At 42.7% G+C, this 25,916-nt stretch overlaps 1 protein-coding gene across 1 annotated transcript in view; it reads left to right on the forward strand.

The window, feature by feature from the left end:
- Nucleotides 1-25,916, forward strand: part of LOC126335702 (Down syndrome cell adhesion molecule-like protein Dscam2) — a 1,471,118-nt gene that overhangs the window by 820,102 nt on the left and 625,100 nt on the right. The window contains exon 8 of the mRNA XM_049999160.1: nt 20,029-20,160. Coding sequence (XP_049855117.1) covers nt 20,029-20,160 — 132 coding nt within the window. The remainder of the gene's footprint in view (nt 1-20,028; nt 20,161-25,916) is intronic.

Consider the following 25,916-nt stretch of genomic DNA (forward strand, 5'->3'; position numbering starts at 1 on the left):
AGTCAGACGATAAACAGTTAGCCAGAGCACAGCTTTGAAATAATAGATAGTTTTGTAATTGTTCTAGGGTAATTACAATCGGCACCATGAAATTACGGTGGCATATAGCAGATCGAGAGTGACAATACTGGGGATAAACACGAGAGATACGCTGGCAAAAATCCTCCCGCATATCGGAACACTACTGCTCATTCAGTGCTATAGAACTACTGCAGTTGTTATGTTGAATGCATTCGTCGAAATTTACCCGTGTTTCGCAAATGGAATTTCACGGACTCGCATAAAGTGAACAGAATGAGGAGCTGTATTTTACATTTTGAGAGACATAGGAAACGCGACACAGGTAGGAAGTAATATTCGAAAGCTACGCCAACCAATAACCGATGGTCAGCCGATACCCGTAGGGATTCGATAAAACAATAACCACAGCACCTGGTCACAAGCACTGGAATGCAGCTTTATATCGGTTACGTAAAAATCACAGCACAGTTCCACCTAAAATGGAGTATGAGACGTTTCGTGCTAGTATTGCGTTTTAATTTCGGTTGTCGATAGGAACCAGTCAATGAGTTCATGTCTAACAGTTCAATTTCTGCCTCTTGCTGAAAAAGTATTTGCTATATTTCTGAGAACGATTCGTAAACGCGCCACACTACTATTTGCCTGTAGTACAAATGTTGAGCTCATTTAAATTTTGAGATCCAGGCAAGTGAATGTGACATTTACTCCCAACATACTAAGTCTACATGTAACTTAACAAACGTTGAATAATGATCCTATGGGTTCCCTTCGTTTTGCCAACGAGTATAAACACACACACGCACACGCAGACAGACAGAGAGAGAAATGCGCTTTTACTTAAGGACTTTCTCCAATGCTTTTTTTTCCCTTTCTGAACACAGATGTGTGGCCACGATGTATAATACAAATAACAGACCAATTTGACTTAATGTTGAAACATACATTGTAAAAACTGGACAAATTTTTTATATTTGCTGTGATTTCAATCGACTATTTGAACTCGAGATCTCTTCAGCATTCTAGGCCGTGATATGTGTGAAATAAGAGTAACATCACACTTACAGCAGGTAATAGTGACCAGACATCTTAATAATCAGATAAACACAATGACGCAAGGAGTGGCAGAAATAACAAACAAGACACCATTTTAAGAGGCACGTTTCATGGAAAACGTGGATCAAATATTAATGAGTCGAAAAGTTATCCTCAGTTAACCGTAACAAATCAGACAAAGGAATCTGAGTGAAGACAAGAGATCACATCGAAACTTAATAAAACATCAGAGGCATTCAGCCGAAACCTCTCTGACATCAGAAATCCACTGACTACTAAAAGTGATACACAGACCTACTACTGGGCTGATCAGAGTAGCGAGGTGTGTTTGTACACTACATGTTTCGACTCGAGAGTTCCTCATTTTAGGCCAGGAGAAATTATTTTCTTGCGAAACTTCGGAAGGCCATATAATCCAGGGGTGACAGCACCATAAGAATTAAGACTCTTCAAAGTTTACTGCGACAAGTAACTTTTGTAAAGTATGTCTATAACCTTTGTCTCACCTTTCTTGTATGGATACTACTGGTCTTCCAATACGTCAGATTAGATAGAAAACACTGCATCTCTTGAACGTAATCATGTTTGGCCGATACAATTGCAGCATTGCACTGGTCGGTGGGTAAAATAACAATATCTGGATCGATTCCCAGTGAACTTAAAGCATATGCCTCAGCTGTTTTAAAATTGCTTTTGGGTGAACGTGCCCCAGCGAACAAACGTGTTACGCTTTCAGTCATTCAAAAGCAGTCTGCAGTTCTGAAAACGAGCGAGTAACCTAACCATATTTTGCGGAACTGGTTTCAGACTGTACACAAAACGAGAAGCGGTTACTGAGCGTCAACTGGCGAGTGCTGAATGCATCAGTGATGTATAGCAACAGGCGAGGCGCACGTCCTGGCGTCACGACCCGGGAAATTTACGATCCCAGCCGCTTGCCTCTGGCCCTCCCTGCGACACTCGATACGGCACTGTGACAAAGGGGCCGGACGCTGTTTGCTTAATGAGGCTGCCGGATGGTCTCACAAAGAGTTATTTTATCACTTCATGGTAGACGTACCGCTGATGTATAAGTAATTGATTTTTACCCTGTGCCACCATCATATGTGCATGTTGCTGCTTCTAGCTTTCAAGCGATTCTTTCCCCCAAGTAACCCGATAGGTCATTGCTGCCAATGAAGTGAGTGAGCAGCTGGTTACAGTAGTCTTACGGTACACATGGCGTGTCCCAGGTGGACACATGCACTTCACGTACACGTCACAGGATCCCCCTGGAATCTACATACCGTGTCGATTCACAGCAGTGGTAGCACGTGGTTACCGCTTCGTTGGTGTCTCAACTTTGACGCCACGTTAGTAACTAAGAAGAAAGAGACTTTTTAAGAAGCCATTTAGGACGCCAAGACATTTTTGTTGGGGAGAACCACAACCCGTACATCTGGTCTAATATATAAAACCCGTCGACTTATTTCATACACATGGTGGACAAGTACACAGAAAACAGTATCGTTGCACAAAGTATGGATACTGCTATGTACACTAATCCACGTTGTTCCCAGATACGCAGATATACCTGACACGCCTGAATGCTATGACAGCCGAACGTGATGTGTCTTTTATGTTTTTCGTTTAACAGGGGCTTCTCTTCGTTCTTACCCAGACAGTAGGAATTCAGGGGAAAACATCATTATCTAATAAGGCGTTGTGACCCATTATGGCATCAGGAGATCTACGAATGGCAGACAACGAAACGCGTGAATCTATGAGATAATACGAAATGTGAAACTTCTTGGCAGATTAAAACTGTTTGCCAGACCGAGACTCGAACTCGGGACCTATGCCTTTCGCGAGCAAGTGTTCTACCAACTGAGCTACCCAAGCTCGACTCACTCCCCGTCCTCACAGCTTTACTTCCGCCAGTACCTCGTCTCACTCTGAATACCAAATTTGTTAGTATCGAATATAAATTTAAATCTAAGGAATTATTTTCTGGACGTATTTATTCGCAGAAGAGCGTTGTGCGAAAGTGAAACGTGAATGATAAACTGCTCCGTTAAAAAGACAATGGAACCTTTTCAAATGGAGTACTAAAAGACTGCTTAAGGTTGTGTCAGTAGATCGCTCAAGCAACGAATAGGTACTGAATCGAACTGGGGATAATGTAATTAATGACAACGTACGACTACAAGAAGGAATCAGTTGATCGGACGCGAGCTGAGGCATCAAGGAATCGTCAGTTACGTAATGGAGATAACTGTACAGGATTTGACTACAGTCAGTATGTGGAAACAGATATAGGTTGCAGTATTTTCGCACCCAGGGGACAGATGGTGACCGAAAGTTTGTGAGAAGTTCTCGCTGCAACGAAAAACGTCATTACTTGAATGATCGACGCCCAAAATTCCTTATCATATCTGTGACTCTTTTCCTCCTATCTCATGATAATACAAAATGAGATACCGTTCTTGGAACTTTCTCGATGTCTTGGATCAGTCATATCTGGCACATACTTCATACAGCTCAGGAAAACTCTATAAGAGGACGGACAAGTGTAATGTAGGCACTCTTCTTCTAACTGTTCTGCCAATACAGCGCAGTCTTTCGTTCGCCTTCCTCACAACGTCATTTAAGCCTCCAGTTTAGGTTGTTGGTTATTGTAATCGCTATGTATCTGGCTCAAAGAACAGACTTTCAATTTATGTGTAACCGAAATTTAACGGATTACCTTTAACACTCATGTGGATGACGTCACACTTCTCATGAGTGAGAGACCATTCCCACCTTTCGCATCCGAAATATATCTTCTCTAAATCATTTTGTAATTTGCTTTGATTTTCTGATTAGATGATAAATGAAAGCATCATCAGCAAAAAAATCAACGATGACTCTTAAGATTGTCTCCAAAGTCGTTTATATAGATTACGAATAGCAGATGGCCTATAATACTTCCCTTTACTCTATGACTTTTCGTGAGTCTCTACAAACTGTAACGTTTCTGACAGTAAATTATGAATCCAGTCTCTCAACTAAGACGGTACCCCATTGACATGCAATCTGATTTGAAGTCACTTGCGAGAAACGATGCCAAAACCAGACATGCAATCTGATTTGAAGTCACTTGCGAGAAACGATGCCAAAACCATTCTGCAAATCTACAAACACGAAATCATTTTCAGATCCCCCGTTCCAGCACTTACTGCTTCATGTGAATCAATAGCTAGTCGTGTTTCACAAGAACGATATTTTCTGAATCTGGGCTTGGTGTGTGTCAATAGATCGATTTCTTCGAGGTCAGTATTAATTTGTGAACACAGGAAATGCTCCAAAATCGGCCGAAAGTATGGGTCTGTAATTCAACTGATTACTTCTGTATCCTTTCTTGAATACTAGCGTGACCTGTGCCATGTTCCAGTCTTTACATAGGGATCTTTCGTCGATGGAGCGGTTGTATATGATCGCTCAGCATCGAGCTATTTATCAACGTACTCTCAAAGGAACATAATTGTTATACAGTCTTGACCAGAAGTCTTCCCTACATTAAGTGATGTAAGCTGTTTCGCTTCACCGAGAGGATCCACTTCCTAGTCACTCATTTTACTGCTGTTATTGATCCAATTTTGCAGTACTTACTTCGTCTTCCATCGTGGAGAGCTGCATGAAAGCAGTTTTCAGACTGAAGAACACAACACAAAGTAAAATGTCTCTTGCCTCACATCTCGTAATGTGCGTGGTAATTGAGATAAGGCAGGTTCATAGATAATTTTAGGAGTATTCCAAGGAAGTGTGATGGGACAGTTACTGTTTACGGTATACATAAATGATGTGGTAGAAAATGTTGGAAGCTCCATATAGCTATTCGCAAGTGATTCTGTTGTCTATAAGACGGTAACAAGGCGAGAAAACAACCATTTGCAAAAGGACCTCAGAGGGTTGATAATTGGCGTAAGGGCTACCGTTGGATCCTCAACGTCAACGAATGTTGAAACCCGCTACTTTGCAACTGCACCATTGATGACACTGTCGGATGCTTAACAGATACGAACAATAGAAAACATGGGGAAGGACCAACTGCGATGGGGTCGGCGGCAGTGCGTTTCGTCAGAGGTTCGCTTAATTGGACAGAGTGTGTGTAAGTAGGCTGTTTGGTTTTCTTATTGGTAACGCCACGTAGCGCTCTGTATGAAAAATCACTGGCTGTGCTGTGTGCATTGTTGCAATACTCGCCATTGTAGTGTTGGGCAGCTGGATGTTAACAGCGCATAGCGTTGTGCAGTTGGAGGTGAGCCCCCAGCAGTGGTGGAAGTGGGGTGAGAGATGGCGGAGTTTTGAAATTTGTAAGACGGGATGCAATGAACTGCTACAGGGTGTTTCAAAAATGACCGGTTTATTTGAAACGGCAATAAAAACTAAACGAGCAGCGATAGAAATACACCGTTTGTTGCAATATGCTTGGGACAACAGTACATTTTCAGGCGGACAAACTTTCGAAATTACAGTAGTTACAATTTTCAACAACAGATGGCGCTGCAATTGATGTGAAAGATATATAAGACAACGCAGTCTGTGGGTGCGCCATTCCATTCTGTACGTCGTCTTTCTGATGTAAGCGTGTGCTGTTCACAACGTGCAAGTGCGCTGTGGACAACATGGTTTATTCCTTAGAACAGAGGATTTTTCTGGTGTTGGGATTCCACCGCCTAGAACACAGTGTTGTTGCAACAAGACGAAGTTTTCAACGAAGGTTTAATGTAACCAAAGGACCGAAATGCGTTACAATAAAAGATCTGTTTGAAAAATTTCAACAGATGGGGAACGTGACGGATGAACGTGCTGGAAAGGTAGGGCGACCGCGTACGGCAACCACAGAGGGCAACGCACAGCTAGTGCAGCAGGTGATCCAACAGCGGCCTCGGGTTTTCGTTTGGCCGTGTTGCAGCTGCGATCCAAATGACGCCAACGTTCACGTATCGTCTCATGTGCCAGAGTTTACACCTCTATCCATACAAAATTCAAACGCGGCAACCCCTCAGCGCCACTACCATTGCTGCATGAGAGACATTACCTAACGATATAGTGCACAGGATTGATGACGGCGATATGCATGTGGGCAGCATTTGGTTTTTGACGAAGCTTATTTTTACCTGGACGGCTTCGTCCATAAACAGAACTGGGGCATATGGGGAACCGAAAAGCCCCATGTTGCAGTCCCATCGTCCCTGCATCCTCAAAAAGTACTGGTCTGGGCCGCCATTTCTTCCAAAGGAATCATTGGCCCATTCTTCAGATCCGAAATGATTACTGCATCACGCTATCTGGACATTCTTCTTCAATTTGAGGCGGTACAAACTGCCTTAGACGACACTGCGAACACCTTGTGGTTTATGCAAGATGGTGCCCGGCCACATCGCACGGCCGACGTATTTAATTTCCTGAATGAATATTTCGATGATCGTGTGATTGCTTTCGGGTATCCGAAACATATAGGAGGGGGGGGGGGGGGTGGATTGGCATCCCTATTCGCCAGACATGAACCCCTGTGACTTCTTTCTATGAGGACACTTGAAAGACCAGGTGTACCGCCAGAATCCAGAAACAATTGAACAGCTGAAGCAGTACATTTCATCTGCATGTGAAGCCATTCCGCCAGACACGTTGTCAAAGGTTTCGGGTAATTTCATTCAGAGACTACGCCATATTATTGCTACGCATGGTGGATATGTGGAAAATATCGTACTATAGAGTTTCCCAGACCGCAGCGCCATCTGTTGTTGATAATCGTGACTACTGTAATCTCGAAAGTTTGTCTGCCTGAAAATGTACTGTTGTCCCAAGCATATCGCAACAAACGGTGTATTTCTATCGCTGCTCGTTTAGTTTGTATTGCCGTTTCAAATATACCGGTCATTTTTGAAACACCCTGTATATACATTATGACTTCTGAACACATTTGAGCAGGCAGTAGTGGCGCTCGCTATGTTGCAATAGTTCGAGTAACCAAGACTTTTGTGAGGTAAGTGATTTGTCAACCGTAAAGGTTAAAGTTAGTCCATTCTTTTGTGGATTTTTTAAAGTCAGATTGCGTTGCGCTAAAAAGTATTGTGTGTGTCAGTTTAAGCATAGTCTTGTATAATTTTTCAAAGGGGAAGTTTCATGTGGCGACCCTGCCAGGCTTCGAACCTCGAATATTCAGATTTTGTTTGAATTTCTTAATTTGTTCATACTCTTCTGTGTCAGTGATGGCTACAGGTCTTATGTCATTCAGATCATCATCTACCTTTGCAGATAAATTAGGGAACTGATCCGAAAGTTCGGCTACTTTCTCCGGTAGTGAACACATAGCCTCAGTCTGTTTTTCTGGACCAAGTTTCAGAGTGTCCATTTCTGTTGAAATCGAATCTACTGTGTCCTTTAAATTTCCTGAGTTCTTGCAAGTTGTGTAACGGAATCGGTGGATGCAACTGAGTCTATTTTAGCTTGCAAGGTGTCGCGATTTTCACGAACAATAGTTTGGAGTTCTTTTATGACTGCTTCGTGACTCTCTAATGCATTTTCATGCCGCGAAAAAATTGGTTGAAAATGCTTGCAAGTTTGTGCTTTTACGTCATTACAGACTTTTTGACATTCCGATTCGATTTTATGCAACTCAGTAGTTAAATCTTTATGTGTTTGTTCAAGTGTATCTTCCACTGAGTTTAACTTTTGAAGCTTTTGTTCCACTGTCTCTAACTTTTGAAGATTTTGTCCCATTTGTTTCTGATTTTGTTCCATTTGTTGCATTAATTGCAATAATAATGTATTAGTGTCAGGAATCTGTTTCACTATGCTTTTTGGCAGTGCAATTTCACAGGCAACAGTCACATTTTGACAAGCTGAAAATGTGTCTTGACTCATTTGAGAAAACGTTGAGGACCCAAAACCTAAGTCTACAGTATTTTCAATATTGTGTTCTGTCATTTCGGATCCTGAGGCTAGCTGTTGCCGACCGATCGATCGATAATGGTTCCCTGTTCACTACTTGTTTCATTGCCTACACCATTATCTGCCGCCCGCTCCACTTCCTTATGCACAATTACCAAATTACTACTTTGAATGTCTGTTAATTCACTACACAGTGGTGCTGATAAGCTACGCTCGTCGTCACTATTACTTCTCAGTTTACTATGGAGCCTATTGTTACGTTTTTCACACGCCATTATTGTCACAATAATTCACACGACAACACAGAAAACCACAATTTGAAGAGCAAAATAAGAGAACACATTAATGTAGACCTGAAAATAATATCTAGTTAATTGCAAGCGCAGCTGCGAAATACTTGGTGCAAATCTACATGCATGCCACAATTGTTTTACTGTACAACAATGAAAAACTACAACTACAAAGGAAATTCTCTCTACAATTACGCGCTAGCAATAAACAAAGGCTACACTAACTACACAAACTACAAGAAAAAAATCAGAAGATTCCAGTGAGGTATCCTCGGCTAAGGGTCGACATATGACACGTCCCCTTTGAAAAATTATACAAGACTATGCTTAAACTGACACACAATATTTCTTAGCGCAACGCAATCTCACTTTCAAAAATCCACAAAAGAATGGCCCTGACTAACGTTAACCTATACGGTTCACAAATCACTTACCTCAAAAAAATCTTGGTTACTCGAACTATTGCAATATAGCGAGCGCCACTACCGCCAGCTCAAAAGTGTTCAAAAGTCATAATGTATATAGCAGTTCATGGCATCCCGTCTTACAAATTCCAAAACTCCGCCATCTACCTCCCCACATCCACCACAGCTGGGGGCTCACCTCCAACTGCGCAACGCTATGCACTGTTAACATCCAGCTGCCCAACACTACAATGGCGAGTATTACAACAATGCCAACCAGCCACTGACTGCAGACAGCACAGCCAGTGATTTTTCACACAGAGCGCTACGTGGCGTTACCAATAAGAAAACCTAAACAGCCTACTTACAGGTGTTACAGAAGATATGCCCAACGAACTCCAGTGGGAGACGCTACAACAGTGGCATTGTGCACCATGAAGTGATGTGCTATTGTTATTCCCAGAGAGAACGTTCCAGAAAGACTCGGAAAACATATTACTTTCTCCCACATACGGCTCGCGAACTGAACACAACGAGAAAACTCAAGAAATTAGAACTAAAAGGCCGTCCGTGTGGCCGATTGGTTCCAGGCGCTACAGCAGGGAACTGCGCGAACGCTACGTTCGCAGGTTCGATTCCTGCCTCAGACATGGAGGTGTGTGACGTCCATAGATTAGTTAGGTTTAAGTAGTTCTAAGTTCTCGGGGACTGATGACCTCAGAAGTTAAGTCCCATATTGATCAGAGCCATTTGAACCATCTTTGAGAGCTAAAATACAGGTTTACCGACAGTCAGTCTGAACCGTGATTTTACTTTCAAAACTTTTTCTTAAGAATTTACTTTTTTTTTACTAGCGATTCATCAAGAACATTAACACATTTAAACACACTATGTGAGCGTGGTAGTAGTTGACAAGGAGTACCTGATGAATTCAAAATGAAATTGCTTTTAACAAATGAGAATTTTATTCCTTAAAGCTTTTTTTAAGAAACAGATTTGAAATTATAAAAAGAAACAACCTCTAAATATCAAGATACAATTTATTTAGAGGCAGAAAAAAATTTTTTGAGCGTATGAGCTTTCGGGCTGAGAGCCTTGCCGCTCCCTTTTCACATGGCCGTAGTCACGACCGCTCACAACAACCCCTCAACGACTACACAGGTGCAAATCTGCAACAATCCAGATTAAACCAGATTACCTTAGAGTCAAAGTTTTCACAATTCACGCAAGCACACAAAGTATGCACCCTGTAGAAGGGATGGAAATGGTACAAAACACTAAAATTAAAAGATTAACTTGCTACCGAAGGTGCAACTTGATTTTAACTTCTAAGAAAAGTCTTACGTAGAAGGGTGGTAACTTTATATACTAAAAATGTCCATTTAAATAAAAGCCCATGAAATTCAAACTTACATAAACATGCTCTACAGTACACATATATCGCCTCTCAAGAAGATAGGCAAGATAAAAACATATTTCAGGACTTAGGACGTTACACTTCAAGCAATAAATTCGTTAACACACCGAATCCGACAAACATGACAGAAGTAGTTATTAACGTAAGGCAGATTGATAGGGCGATTACCGAACAACCCGAACCGCTGGTTGCTCTAACCCGCCCCTACTCCACAAGGGAAAAACGGACAAACCGATTCATAAATAACCACCTTCCCGAGGGTGGGCAAACGGAGAAGAATGGAGGGACGACCCCAAAACAAAGCGGCTGGTGACCTCACCAAGAAAACAAGTAGAACTTGACAAGAGTAAATCAAACAACATATCACCTATCACTTAACTTCTAATAAACCGCGATTTCTCGAGAAGACCTGGCGCAGCACCCCAAATCGCTCTCCCGAACCGTCCGCGCGCCAGCCGCTTCAACGGACGCAAATCTCCCGTCTCACAGCGTCGCAGCTCGCACCGGCCAGACTGATGTCGTGGGTTGACTCCTGTTGCTCTCGTGTTGGCCGCGAAGTCACTACCCCTCGCTATACGCCGTGGCCCACTGAATTCACGTGGCGACCTCACATGCGCCGACGCTCAAGGCGGACAAGTCATCCTGTGTCTCAGTGCGTGACCGACTAACCGATCAATCCAACCGCCACTGACCATTGCCTGAGCAAACTGGAGCAGACTGGTGGCCTAAGGCGCAAAGTCAGGTGCAGGAACTAAGCCCCGACCGGGCGACCACTCGCTGAGTCCTCTTTCTGGAGGAGTGGTAAGACACTCATTTTGCCGGCCTTAAAGGTTGATCCGACCGACAGATGTACTACCACTCCGAACGACGGACAAACACTAACTGTCTCACAAATGCGGACGAGAACAGACTAGCAAGCTGGGCACGAAAGACTGACACAGACTGACTCCAGACCGACAGACTGACTGGCGAGCTCATAGCGCCCCTTAAATGCACGTGAGCGGGGTACCTTTCCCCTTTCCCACCAGAGGGAGACACCAAAGAGAAACGGAGCGCGACTGCTTCACACTACGCGCTGCGGAGCGCTCTTCAAAACAGCAATTTTCACCATAAAAGTATCATAAGGTCCGCTGTATAATAGTGAGTTTCAATCGTGGCAGTTAAAATACAGATTATTCCATCTTCTTATGACGAGTTAAGATTGGTCCTACACTTCAAAACACCTATCTTCTAATTATCAGTTACTGACACTTGTGTAAGATATAACGAAACTGGCTCTGATGAGATGAAATTTGAAGTCTCGTTACTCAAGTGCCATACGTAAGAAAACTACATGCTCACCAAACTAGCAAATTTTCATTGTGAATGTGCCTAAATACTTAATTTACCAGTCAACCCTCCACCGCAGCGGTACAAAAACATACGAAGAGGAATAATAGGTAGTGGGGTAGCATTTAACCACTTGAGAACCGGAAAACCGTTTCCATACCGAAGTCAATGTAAAAGTCACAACGCAATTAGCAAACAAAGTGCCAAATAATAAAACTTAGTAAAGTCTCATGATATCTTTGTAAAGTAAGTGAAACAAATCGCAACATTCCTAAAAATATCGTTTTCTTTTTTAAACTTAGATTTCAGTGGGGATACACTATTCAGCCATTTACAGTTACACAGTATAGCTATATTAATTACATTATTTAGCCATCAACTGTTGCAAAAACAGATTGTGTAAATGTATATGAATGAAGAAACCATTTAGAAATAAAAAAATTGTATTTCATCACTATAATCTAAATAGGAAAAGCTTCACAACTTTTGAATACAGAAGCAATAATTACCTCTTGAAATAATGTATACAAACAGGTCCGTATAGTCACAGATCTCTGAGACACAAATCATTGTCTTCATTGCAATAATTTAGCTGCAAAATTGATGTCATTCAAGAAAATTTGGTTAATTAATAGCTAAAGTGGTCTGCAGTCAATGTTTCAAAGTGGTGATCAAAACAAATGACGTCAGACCCCTAACAACTGCCTTATCATTCCACAGCTACGAATGTTGATTGAAAAAGTAAGTGAGCTCACTAGCGACTCCGAGAATGTTGCAGTTCCGGAATGTAAATATAAGTTCTTGTGAGTTTATAGTCGTCGAAATTAGATGTACACTTAATTAGACATCACATCAATGAGATATAACCTAGTTTATGCTTATTGGCCGAAGCCACACCACACCCCGTTCACATTATTCAAAATACTACGTAAAAATTGGTGAAATTGCCTGAAAACATGACTGAACTCATACTAAAATTTTTCAACTACTGATCTTGATGGAGACAACGAAAAGCAAATTACATTAGAAATTAAGGGAAGCGCTTTCAGGATGTTTATTGAGGGATGCGATTCGACGTTATGTTTCTCATTTTTGCCTGTGGATGATGTCAGAAAGTAACTAGTGGCACCGTCGAAACTGGAGCAGGCCCTTTAATGTTAATGAACAATCTTCACATCCTCGCTCCCACGTTGCCGATTCACTGCATTTAAATACAGTTATACAAAGTCATATCACAAACCAATATAAACTTCATAGTAGTTCCACATTCACCAATACAAACAGATACAGTATCATCTTTTGGAACTTCACACCTACTCCTAGTAAGTACACACTTCGATTTATCAACAAAAAACATGCCTGAAGTATCCATTCTTACCGAAACTTCAGACTGAATTATCACAAACGCTCGACAAGCAATCAAATCACAAGGTGGAAAGTTTTCCAAACCTCAGACCAATGCGCATACGTACCCAACAGTAAGCCATGTTGTCCTAGGTGAAGCTTTTACATGGGATAAAGTAAAACCAAAACGTGAACCACGAAACGCGGTCTGACCATGAAGAACTCCAATAACTGTTCGACCCTCCGTCTATGCTGATTCTCAGACAGAAGACTGCAAATCAATTATACGACGCTATATGAAACAACCCACACGTTTGGCAAACTAGTGAACAAATAGTCAGACTAATCAACAAGTCCGCGATGAACACGATTTCGTCGCAACATCATTCTCGGCATCAGACTTGAAGACATTCACTGCATGCAAGATATGAGTCAGCCCATGAAAAGTCGCGTACACAGCCCACTCCATCAACAAGAATAAAAGAGGAAAGTACTAAAAATATGATGAAATCTTTATAAAATTCTTAACCAATATTCGAGACAGTCTTTAGAAACCTGTTGTGAATGTCAGCAAACAGGCCTCTGAACAAACTACCCATCACCAACAACAAACCGATGGGCTTCCGTCAACTTCAAAAGGCAACGACGAAGTGCCTCAAGACCTGAGAAAGAGCTGCAGAAGCAAGACGAATGAGGTGTTGCGCTACATGGAGAGGCCTTCCCAAGTAACATCCAGCTACAATAAATCTCCAGCTGCATATTACAGGAATAGACGAGGGTCTTTAATATAGAAATGGAAAGGCTACTCAAAAGATCCTTTTTCTTCATTACGATGGCCTATATCAAATTATTTCTAGTTTAAAATGTTAAAAATTGTTCACGCAAGTCCGTAAGATAACTATAAAACACCAAGAAGGAGTTGTACGGCAAAAATATAAGATGCGAGGCATGTTTCTTCATTTGGAAGATCACGTCTATTCGTATTTCGCGCCAGCTGCTTAAGAGTGGCGCTTGTAGCGCATCTATGACGGTGCAGCGTAACGGTCGTGAAAGAGTAGTTCCTTTTTTAAGCTGGATATGGTGAGCAGATTTTTGCCAGGACTGCCTTTAAGGTGACAAAGACGCCTTTATCAACACCTCAAGATGTTCGAACGAGATCGTGAAGTTGGGCTACGAGACCTTGGAAGTTCCTTCTGCGATAGTGCAGAAAGCCTTAGTAGGAATGAAGCAACTGTGCGTGATTGCAGCGGTGATCAGGAGAATGAACTATCGGTAGAATACCAGACTCCGGACTATCACTTGGCACTACCCAGAGGAAATACCATTGTATTCGGCGTATGGCTTTGGCGCATCGTACTGCATCTACAATAGCAAATTTGAGCAGAAGTTGGCACCACAATGACATAACGAATTGTTACAAATCAGTTACTTCAAGTGTAACTCCGGGCCAGAGGCCCTATTGCGTGCATTCCGCTGACCACAAACCGCCGCCATTTGAGAATTCCGAGGTGACAAGCTAGAGCTTACTGGACTGCAGGTCTGTGGAGTTTTCTGATGAAAGCTGGTTCTGTCTAGGAGCCGGTGAGTGCCATGCGTTGCTTAGAACGAAGCCAGCTGAGGCCTGCAACCAATCTGTCTGCATCCTAGACACACTGGACCTGCACCTGGAGTTATGGTCTGAAGTGCAGTTTCGTATGACAGCACGAACACTCTCTTGGGTTATCCCACGCATCCGTCAGCAAATTTGTAGGTCAACCTGGTGCTTCGACCTTCCGTGCTTCCATTCATGAACAGGATTTCAGAGGGTGTTTTCCAACAGGATAACGTTCATCCACATATCTCTGCTGTAACCCAAAATGTTCTACAGTGTGTCGAAAAGTTGCTATGGCCTTCTAGATCACCAGATCTATCTCCAATCGAACTCCTATGGGACATCATTGGAGGACAACACCAGCGCGTCATCAAACAACAGCATTAACCGTCCCTGTGTTGACCGACCAAGTGCAACAGATATCGAACCTCATACCCAAAACTGACATCTGTCACCCGTACAACATAATGCCTCCAAGTTTGCATGCTTGCATTGAACGTTCTGGCGGTTGCCCGTTATTAACGTGCCAGCATTTTGTACATGTGTGTATAGATGCAGCACTTCAATGTAATTCATTAAATTAAGTTAGGTTACAGAAAAGATCTTAGTTAACTCAATCAATAAACTAGTTCGGTGAAGTAATATTATGAAAGCGATACAGTTTCTTACATTTTACTGTAGACCAAATACGTAAACGCGTAAATTAACAAAGTCTTCATAAATTCCGTACAGTAATCACGCCCTCACGGTAAAAAATCTCCTGGACCCTAAGCGGCGTCTTATTCCTCTTGATACATCTTTAACACACGAATTTCAGACCTCTCTGTTGAGGATCTTCCTCAGAATTTCTCTGATGTCATCAGGTGGCTGAAAATTATCTAAAACCAATAGCACGTAATTAAAAGACGATGAAAGCGGCACTGGTTTCCGATTATGTTCAGCCACCGCGCGACACCAGACCACTCACCGGCCAGGTTCTACTAGGAAGATCCGAATGTTTAGCTCTGGAGTGGAAAGGAATGAAAATGTTTAACGTCCCGTTGATGTGGAGATCATTAGAGACGGAAAAATATTAGGAAGGAAATCGCCCGTGCCTCGTAAAAGTAAACATCCCGATCTTCCCGTTAAACAATCTAAGCAAATTTATGGTAAACTGAAAATGGAATTGCTTGATGGGGATCCGTCGTCCCAAATGGCCGTCCGGTGTCTTAGTATCGCGTAATATCATTCAGGAGCAGTTTTGGAACAGTGTAAAGACGAATTTAACGCCATCTAATCAACCATATTATTTTTCCTTTAATGGCAACGACCTGCAGCTTTGTAATACCACTGCATGTATACCCAGTAAATTAATTTATAAGCGACTTTAAGAGTACCTTTGAAATCTTTCAGTCTGTGAGAGTCCCGTCAGGAAATATGTAAACTTTTTTGCACATATAGTTTCAATAGATGATCGGAAACCTTGTTTTACAACTTTAACCTAGACCACCTGCCCTCCTCCGTGGCGCTGTAAGTTGCAGTGATGCCTAAATGCTTCGATACCATAGTATTAATACCAACTGAGATAACACAGCTGTGGTACTGGTAGTAGAGGCTGTATCGTGAAATTTATACTTTCTCTGGGCCACACTGTTTACGTATTAATCTCATACATAATGTAAGTCACATTCACAGCAACTTACCTTGGGATTTCTCATGATCTTCTTGGGTTCAATCAACACGATGCGGCAAATGTTTAGTGTACTAGTATAAGTTGCTTTAATTTGTGCACTGTGCGTACCGTTTGCATCGTGATACGGCAACCACTTACAAGCATAAAGAAATAATTGCCTTTAACCATCCAAATAAGTTTTTAACTTTAGTTAACACACCATGCTCTAACGAGCGAGCCGCGCAGAATTAGCCGAGCGGTATCAGGCGCTGCAGTCATGGACTGTGCGGCTGGTCCCGGCGGAGGTTCGAGTCCTCCCTCGGGCATGACTGTGAGTGTTTTTGTCATTAGGATTATTAAGGTTAACTAGTGTGTAAGCTTAGGGACTGATGACTTTAGCAGTTAAATCCCATACTATTTCACACACATTTGAACATTTTGTAACGAGCGGGCCAGACTTCCAACACTTTCCGAATATACAGGGTGGTCCATTGATCGTGATCGGGCCAAATATCTCCACAAATAAGCTTCAAACGAAAAATCTACAAAGAACGAAACTTGTCTGGCTTGAAGGGGCAAGCCAGATGGCGCTATGGTTGGCCCGCTAGATGGCGCTGCCATAGATCAAACGGATATCAACAGCGTTTTTTAAAAAAATAAGAATCCCCATTTTTATTACATATTCTTGTAGTACGTAAAGAAATATGATCACTTGTTTCGCTTTGTGATAGATTGCGCTGTAGTAGTTACAAACGTATAAGTAGGTGGTATCACGTAACATTCCGCCTGTGCGGACGGTATTTGCTTCGTGATACATTATCTGTGTTAAAATGACCGTTTACCAATTGCGGAAAATGTCGATATCATGTTTTGTAAGGCTATTGTGATCAAAATGCCCAACGAGCGTGTGCTATGTATGCTGCTCGGTCTCCTGGACGACATCATTCAAGTGTCCGGACCGTTCGCCGGATTGTTACGTTATTTAAGGAAACAGGAAGTGTGAAACGGTAACCATGACCTGCAACAAATGATGATGTACAAGTAGGTGTTTTAGCTGCTACCGCGGCTACTCCGCACATCAGTAGCAGAAAAATTGCGCGAGATTAGGAAATCTCGAAAACGTCGGTGTTGAGAACGTTACATCAATATCGATTGCACCCGTACGATATTTCTATGCACGAGGAATTGCGTGGCGATGACTCTGAACGTCGTGTACAGTTCTGTCACTGGGCACAAGAGAAATTACGAGACGATGATAGAATTTTTGCACGTGTTCCATTTAGCGACGAAGCGTTATTCACCAGCAGTGGTAACGTAAACCGGCATAATATGCACTACTGGGCAACGGAAAATCCACGATGGCTGCCAGAAGTGGCACATCAGTGACCTTGGCAGGTTAATGTATGGTGCAGCATTATGGGAGGAAGGATAAATGGTCCCCATTTTATAGATGAAAATCTAAATGGTGCAATGTATACTGATTTCCTACATAATGTTCTACTGATGTTACCACAAGATGTTTCACTGCATGACAGATTGGAGATGTACTCCCAACATGTTGGGTGTCCGTTCACCGGATCTGACGTCCCTGGATTTCTTTCTGTGGGGAAAGTTGAAGGATGTTAGCTATCGTGATCCACCGACGACGCTTGACAACATGCGTCAGCGCATTGTCAATGCATGTGCGAACATTATGGAAGGCTGTTGAGAGTAATGTAATCACGCTGTAACAGCATGCGTTCTCAAAAATGATAAGTTCGCAAAGGTGCATGTATCACATTGGAACAACCGAAATAAAATGTTCAAACGTACCTATGTTCTGTATTTTAATTTTAAAAACCTATCTGTTACCAACTGTTCGTCTAACATTGTGAGCCATATGTTTATGACTATTACAGCGCCATCCACCAGAAAGCGAAAAAAGTAGTCCAACTAAAACATTCATATTTCTTTACGTGCTACACGAACATGTAAAAAAAATGCAGTTTCCTATTTACAAAAGTGCAGTTGATACCCGTTTGACCTACGGCAGCGCCATCTAGGGGGCTAACCACAGCGCCATATGGTTTCCCCCTTCAAGCTAGTCTAGTTTCGTTCTTTGTAATTTTTTCGTTTGATGCTTATTTCTTGAGATATTTGGCCCGGTTACTATCAATGGACCACCGGCCAGTTGACCATCTTCTCCTGTGAAGGATACAGTGCAAAGCCGCAAGTAATGAGTATAATGGACAGGGTCATTATGAATATAATGCGGGACAATAAGTTGGGAATGTGGGTCTTACGGGAGGCGTGCCAGAGAAAAGTCCCGGCAGTCACACAATCCTCTGTGTCCTCGGTGGCTCAGGTGGATAGAGCGTCCCCCATATAAACAAGAAATCCCGGGTTCGAATCCCCGGTAGCTCATGTGGATAGAGCGTCCGCCATGTAAGCAAGAAATCATAGGGTCGAGCCCCGGTCGAGGTACACATTTTCAGTTGTCGCCGTTGACGTATATCAACGCCTGTATGCAGCTTGGGGTATTCATGTCGTTCTGATTACGCATCTATCATACTATCCCAACTCCCTTTCCATAGCAATAGCCACGGATCGCGCGCCAAAGAAACAAATGCGGCACTGTTGTATGTCAATAAATACAACAATCTGCAACTCGTAAGTTCTCATACCCACATATTTTTTGCGGAACGTATGTACGATATGGCATTCACTTACCTATCAGTGCCATTCGTTTACACAAGGAAGGACGACTTCTTTTTCCTGGGAGCAAACATAATGCTCAATATCTTCCTTAGGTGTATGTCATTCAACTAAAGACTGTTCTACAACCCAATTAGTATCCCTGTTAGATTATCTGAATTTATTTTTTAGGAAACCTCCTCACAAATGCTGTCACTGCGTCCGTAGTATTGGCCACATCTGTACTGGGGGTGCAGTTGTAACACATCGGAAAATATCGCTAATCTGTAATACTCTGGAGTTTCTACTTAAGGTACTTCGCCCCCATGCTGTGATAACGCGAGGTGTTGGCTCTTCATTAGGTACTGTTGTCTGAAATGGAGTGACTCGGCTATTCCGTTTTAGACAGACTGTCATATGACGTAGTATGCGTTTCACTTGGGTTATCATTTGTGTAATTCAAGACGCTGATATTAATTACAACAAATCATTATCAGGAAGTCGACTGCTCGGAATCTTTAATCCATATACAACATGATCCATTTAACGTTACAAAAATAGTTGTCACGCCAAGTGGAGTATCCTCATTACTAACAGGTGTGCGTTCCTCGTAGACTCGCACAGATATGCAACCACACTGCTGATGACGAGGAGCGCAGCCGGACGACTAACTGCCTGTGCGGATCACTTCCTCCTTCATTATTTACGATAAACTAACCACTTTCGAAATTATTCAGTGTGTTCATATCTTTTCTTATTTTACAAACGCCATGAATTATTTTAATATGAAAGTACATCCTAATTCGTGTACTGAAGATAGACTTTGATTCTTTTAAAAATCCTGTTTGACGTTTTATTTGCTTGATAGATAGTACTTACGTTGTGGGTTTTAACGAGCAAGTAAAAACCCCAGTGTTCAATCAGGGCACAGCTTTCTCTGCTCGTATCACGTCAGCTGAATGCAGAAGCTCACCTAACTTCAGATCCGTCTCCAAACTGACAACTAGCAGCTTTCTTCTTCGCGACGAACCACCAGTGCATCAATGGTTATAACATGTAAGATGCTTTGGATGACAAGAAAGTAGCTGCAAAAGCGAGAAATGCACATCTGACATTTGTTGCTTCCAACCTAGCTCTGCAATTTACGTATATTAGTGAACTATTGTGGGTAAATTACTCTCTAGCACAGGATTATGACTTCCATGTCGATATGTAAACTGAATATTATGATACAGCTTACTGCACACAACTGAGCTGAGATTGACAGAGGTTTAGCGGTACTTCTGGTCTCTCTTACAAGTGTTTTCCTGCCGGTAAGTTGGCACCTTGTGTTGCAGGCTGGTGGTGACGGAGGCTCGCGGCTCGGTGGCGCCGCGCCTCACAGACACCCGGAGTCACGTGACCGCCAGGGCCAGGCAGCCAGCGGAGCTGCCCTGCGCTGCGCAGGCCTACCCGCTGCCCCAGTACACGTGAGTACCAAAGAACTAAGTACTGACTGACCTCGTGTAGGGATGTAAAGCAGGGCTGCCACCACTGCCTGGACTGCAGTCTGGTATGTTCCGGAGAAGGCATTTGCAGGAAAGTAACGGCTGCTGTAAATGGGTGTGAGACGAATAACTGTTCTGATGATACGTTAGAGCTCTCGCAAAGTAACTTTACCCTCGCGCAAATACATACTCTCATCTTGATCGACGAGCGAGTATGTATCTCCTTTCCGAAGGCACGTTCGCCTCAGGTGGCTGCGCTTGTCGACCTATGTGCATCGAATGTTCCCCTAGATACCTCTTCACTACATAGCATGGCATGTCAGTGTTTGCACACGGTAGGTGCAGGAAAGTTCTTCGTAACCTGACTCACGCGATTACACGCAACGTCTTTACGATTATGACAGGTGAAGCAAAGTAGGAAAAACAAATGCCATCAAGAAGTGTGCTTGGGTATATTGCAGGAACCACTAATTATTCCAATCGCAAAATGAAGAGAATAAAGAAGGAGGGGAAGAACATAGATATATGTACTTGCCATAGCTTGAAGAGAGATGCGGAAGAAAGAGAAAATGAAATTGTATTTAGGTAATATCTATGAACAGATTCTACCCGTAGTGACACATGATTTGCACGTGACACATTCTTTGTTTTAAGTTGTGAGCATTCGTGTATGCGACGTTAAGAGTGTATTATAAGGAGGCTAAAAAGTAATACTTCTGTTACTACATATTATGAATTGATGACTTCTGTTATTGAACCTCGCTGCTATTACTTTGTGCTACTAAAATTGTCATTAAGGTTAATAAGAAGTGAATGTGAAGTTGATTTACATTCTTTTGCAATAACCCTTTAATACCTGCAGGGCTATTTGTCAAACTGCATTTTTCTGAACTGTAATTCAGGCAGATATTTCTCTCAAACGTACTTAGATATTACTCCATCTGTCTTACTTCAGGATATGAGGCGTGTAAAATTTTTACCTTAATTTCTCCTGATGGTTAAACTCAAAGCTTGTATGTATACTAAGCAATTTTTCAGTGTAATTATGGCTGGGAAGAAGACCGAACGCAGTGCAATGCTGTACTGTTGTTGGCTAATGATCCGCTACTGTCGCATTGTAATCTGAAATGAAGGAAAATTTTCCCCAAATCGAGATAGGAAGCGCAGGCTGTATGTTTCCGGACCACTTTCCAATAATTCCTCCGAACTGTAAGTCAGATATGAAAAAGAAACTCTTAAAGACACTTTTCAAGTTTTAGCTCAGCTTGGCTTTTCTTTTCAGTAGAAATACAATTAATGTTGTCTTCCATGGAATTTCATTGTAAAATGAAATTCCGTGGAAGACAACAACTCAAACATTAGTCGGCTATCTGGATGTTTTGTATCAGTTCTCGAATGAGTCTGAAATACGGTTTAATCGTCTCGAATCAAACCACAGAAACCATTTCTTTCTTTATCACTCCCCAAAATGTCACACAGTTAATAATGGACGAAGGGGAAAGAACTCTGATGATAGTGCGCTCTTACTGCCATCTCACAATAAACATCATCTCTGTCACATCGCGTACATGGGAGGTACCTTAACGATATACTACAATAATTATGTTATCTGTCTTGGCAATATTTTTTAGGTTCCCTTTTGGCAGTGCATGAACGAATGGTAATGTTTTTAATGATCGTTTTCTCGTGCGATCGTTTATTTTTTGCTACTTCACTGCGGAACTATTGACATTGAATATCCATGTTTATAGAATTACTGGTCGCACCGACGTAACCTGTTGATACGGTCATTTTCAGACTCGCTAACTATGATATGCACTTTAAGCATTTACACGTTTGTGTGTAGGCTTCAGCTGTCCAACTACACTTTCTCACGATGGCCGTTCAAATGGGAACAAGAGTTGGCCACTTGGCTACCGCGCCATCTCTGCAGGAACGACGCAAGTCGGCAGAGTCGTGAAACAGGCTGCACCTGCGAAGTGTGGCAAAGTCGAGAACTGAGAGCCGTAGGTACAGTCTGTGCCCTGCGTGCAACGATCATTGCCATACCTGAATCCATGGAAGTTAGTATTTTTCTCACAATCCTTATGGTTATGGAACAAGCATTGATACCCACCTGACGGCGCACGTTCAATGAGTTGAACCATTCTTCATAAGGATAGTCCAGCATTCTACAAGTCAAAAATACAAATTTGCCCAATAAGGTTTGACAGCACAGCACTTGCATTTCGGCAGCATCCACTAACCCAATTCAGTGATAAGTGGTCGTCCGTGAACCCTCATCCTTTACGATGTTTGAGCTCATGCACCAGTCATTGCTGCCGTCATAAGGCGAAATTACCTCGCACACGGAATAGTCCGTGCTCTCGTCACGGTGATAAAATAAGCAGATATTGGGCGTATTAACTATCCTTTGCCTTACTGTCATACCAACAATTCAACCCTTGTGACTACAGGACTCACCCTCTACCACAGCAGCCAGATACACGTACAATGAGGTGACGTAAGTCAAGGGATAGCTATACCCATAAACAGATGGCGGTGGAATCGCGTACACGAGCTATAAAAGTCAGCCTAATGTTGTAGGTGTCATTTGTATTCAGATGACTTATGTGAAAGTCTTTCCGACGTGATTGTAGACGCATGACGGGGATTAAACGACTTTTAACGCGGAATAGTAGCTGGAGCTAGACGTCAGGTGGGCGCGCCGGCTAAGGATCGAAACCGTCCGGCGGATTAACGACGAGGGCCGGTGTGCCGGCCAGCCTGGATGTGGTTTTCAGGCGGTTTTCCACATCCCACTAGGTGAATACCGGGCTGGTCCCCACGTCCCGTCTCAGTTACACGACTTACAGATATCTGAACACGTTCACACTCTTCCACGGATTACACTAGATGTAGACACCTGGGGCTCACTAATTCCGTTCTGGTGCGTACTGGGTGGCGTCAGGACAGGCATCCGTCCACCTCTTAACATTAATATTATCAAATCCTCACGTAATCAGACCGAGCCTGTGAAACTGCGGGATAAAGACTCAATCGACAGCGAAGGTAGCTGGAGCTAGACGCATGGGACATTCCATTTCTGAAATTGGTACGGAATGCACTATTTCGAGATCCACAGCTTCAAGAATGTGCCGGTAATACAAAATTTCAGGCATTACATCTTTCCACGGACAACCAGGTTGGGCCGGCCGGTGCGGCCGAGCGGTTCTAGGCGCTTCAGTCAGGAACCGCGCGACCGCTACGGTCACAGGTTCGAATCCTGTCTCGGGCATGGATGTGTGTGATGTCCTTAGGTTAGTTACGTTTAAGTACTTCTACGTTCTAGGGGCTGTTGACCTCAGATGTTAAGTCCCATAGTGCTCAGAGCCACAACCAAGTTGTCAACAAGGCACTGCGAAAGCTAGTGGTGGCTCCATAATTGTGTGGGCTGTGTTTGCATGGAATGGACTGGGCCCTCTGGACCAACTGAACCGATCATTGACTGCAAATGGTTATGTTCCTACTTGGTGACCATTTTTAGCCATTCATGTTCGGAAACAACGATGCGCCATGTCACGTGTCCGAAACTGTTCTTCATTATTCATTCTGGACAATTCGAGCGAATGATCTGATCACCCAGATCGCCCGATATGAATCCCATAGAACACTTATGGGACGTAATCGAGAAGTCAGTTTGCGCATAAAACTCTGCACCGTAACAATTTCGCAGTTATGGAGGGGTACAGGGGGATCATGGCTGAATATATCTGCAGGGGACTTCCAACGACTTGTTGAGTCTATGCCACCTCGAGTTGCTGCCTACGCCGGACGAAAGGAAATCCGGCATAGTATTAAAAGGGTACCCCACGACTTTGTGGATAGGTTTGTATGTTGCAGTAATCAGTCTCGCTACGCTAAGATTATGCTCACTAGTCACTGTGTTTGTCATTATGCTCCTTACTTTATCCGGATTATTTGCTGTTAAGACGTCAAGTAAGTTTTCGTAACCTTTTACACTTCCAGTAAGCTTCTGAACTAATTGTTCAAAATATTTGTCTCAGTATTCACTACAATTTAGGACGACGTTTTATGACTACAACTAACAATAAATATGTGTTTTCGCAAACAAAGTATAAATGTATCAGAGCGGTACCGATTTGAAATTGGACTTCAGCTTTCTCTGAAGTATTCAGCATCTGCATCATTTGAGTCAAGGGGCTGTAGGAGGAACCAATCATTTATTTATTCCGGTTTTTATGTGTAAGTTTAGCCATACCAAGTCAGAGGAACTATCTACTTCAGTTTCACTACCACTTCTGCACCAATAAACGCTCCACCAAACAATGTTTAATGTACTGAACTGTGTATTTACTTTCAAAATCTTTTCTTAAAGAATTCACTTTATTTACTAGTGATTCATCAAGAACATTAACACATTTAATCACACTATGTGAGCGTGGAAGTAGTTGCCAATGGGTAACTGATGAAAGAAAAAATTTTTTTTGCAATAAATGGAAATTTTATTCGTAAAAGCTCTTTATTAAAAAAAATGATTTAAAATTATAATCAGAAAGCACCCAGTAAAAATCAAGTTACGATTTATTCAAAGGCAGAAATAACATTTTTTTTAATGTAGTGTGAGCTTTCGGGCTGAGAACCTTACAGCTTCCTTTTAACATGGCCGTAGTCACGACCGCTCACAACCACCTCTGAAAGACTACACTGGTGCATAGCTGCAACATACCGGATTACTTTAAACAAAAAATTTTAACAACTCACACAGACACATAAACTATACACCCAGTAAGAGGGATGGAAATGGTACAAAACATGCACCTTAAAAATTACTTACCACCGAAAGTGCAACTTGTTTTTAAAAGAACTCTTACGGTGGGAGGGTGGCTACTTTATATACTAAAATGACCATTTAAATTAAATCCATGAAATGCAGTTTTACATAAAATGTACCAGCATGCTCTACATTACACATATACCACCTCGCAAGATGATAGGCAAGGTAAAAACATGTTTCAGGAATTCGGCCTTTACACCTTAAGCAATAAATTCGTTAACACCGAATCCGACAAACATGACAGAGGCAGCTATTAACATACGGCAGACCGACAGACAGACAGACAGACACTAACTGCCTAACAAATGGGGACGAGAGGCAGACGAGCAAGCTGAGGACGAGAGACTGACCAAGAAAAAAAGTAGAATCTAACAAGTAAATGAAACAACATGTCAAGAATCACTTGTCTTCTAATAAACTGCGATGTCTGACAAAGACCTGGCGCAGCACTCCCAAAACGCTCTCACGAACCGTCCACTGCCAGCCGCTTCAACGGACTCAGGAAGGCTATCCGATCTCCCGTCTCACGGCTAGACTGGTGTGGGTTGACTCCTTTTGCTCTCGTGTCGTCCGCGAAGCCACTACCCCTCGCTATACGGTGCTGCCCACTGGACTGACCAGGCGACCTCAGATGCGCCGACGCTCAAGACGCACAAGTCATCTTGTGTCCCAGTGCACGACCGACCAATCGAGCATTGCCGGAATAAACTCGAACAGACTGGTGGTGACTGCCCCACACTGACTGGGATGGCCAACTGACCAGACTCCCCCAGACTGCACTGACTCAGACTGGTCAACTGCCGAGCTCATAGCACCCCTTAAATGCACGTGAACAGGCAACCTTTCCCCTTTCCCACCAAAGGGAGACACCAAAGCTGCGATTGCCACAGCGGCGCCACCG

The sequence above is a fragment of the Schistocerca gregaria genome, chromosome 2 (assembly GCF_023897955.1).
Source record: "Schistocerca gregaria isolate iqSchGreg1 chromosome 2, iqSchGreg1.2, whole genome shotgun sequence".
Classification (NCBI taxonomy): Eukaryota; Metazoa; Arthropoda; class Insecta; order Orthoptera; family Acrididae; genus Schistocerca; species Schistocerca gregaria.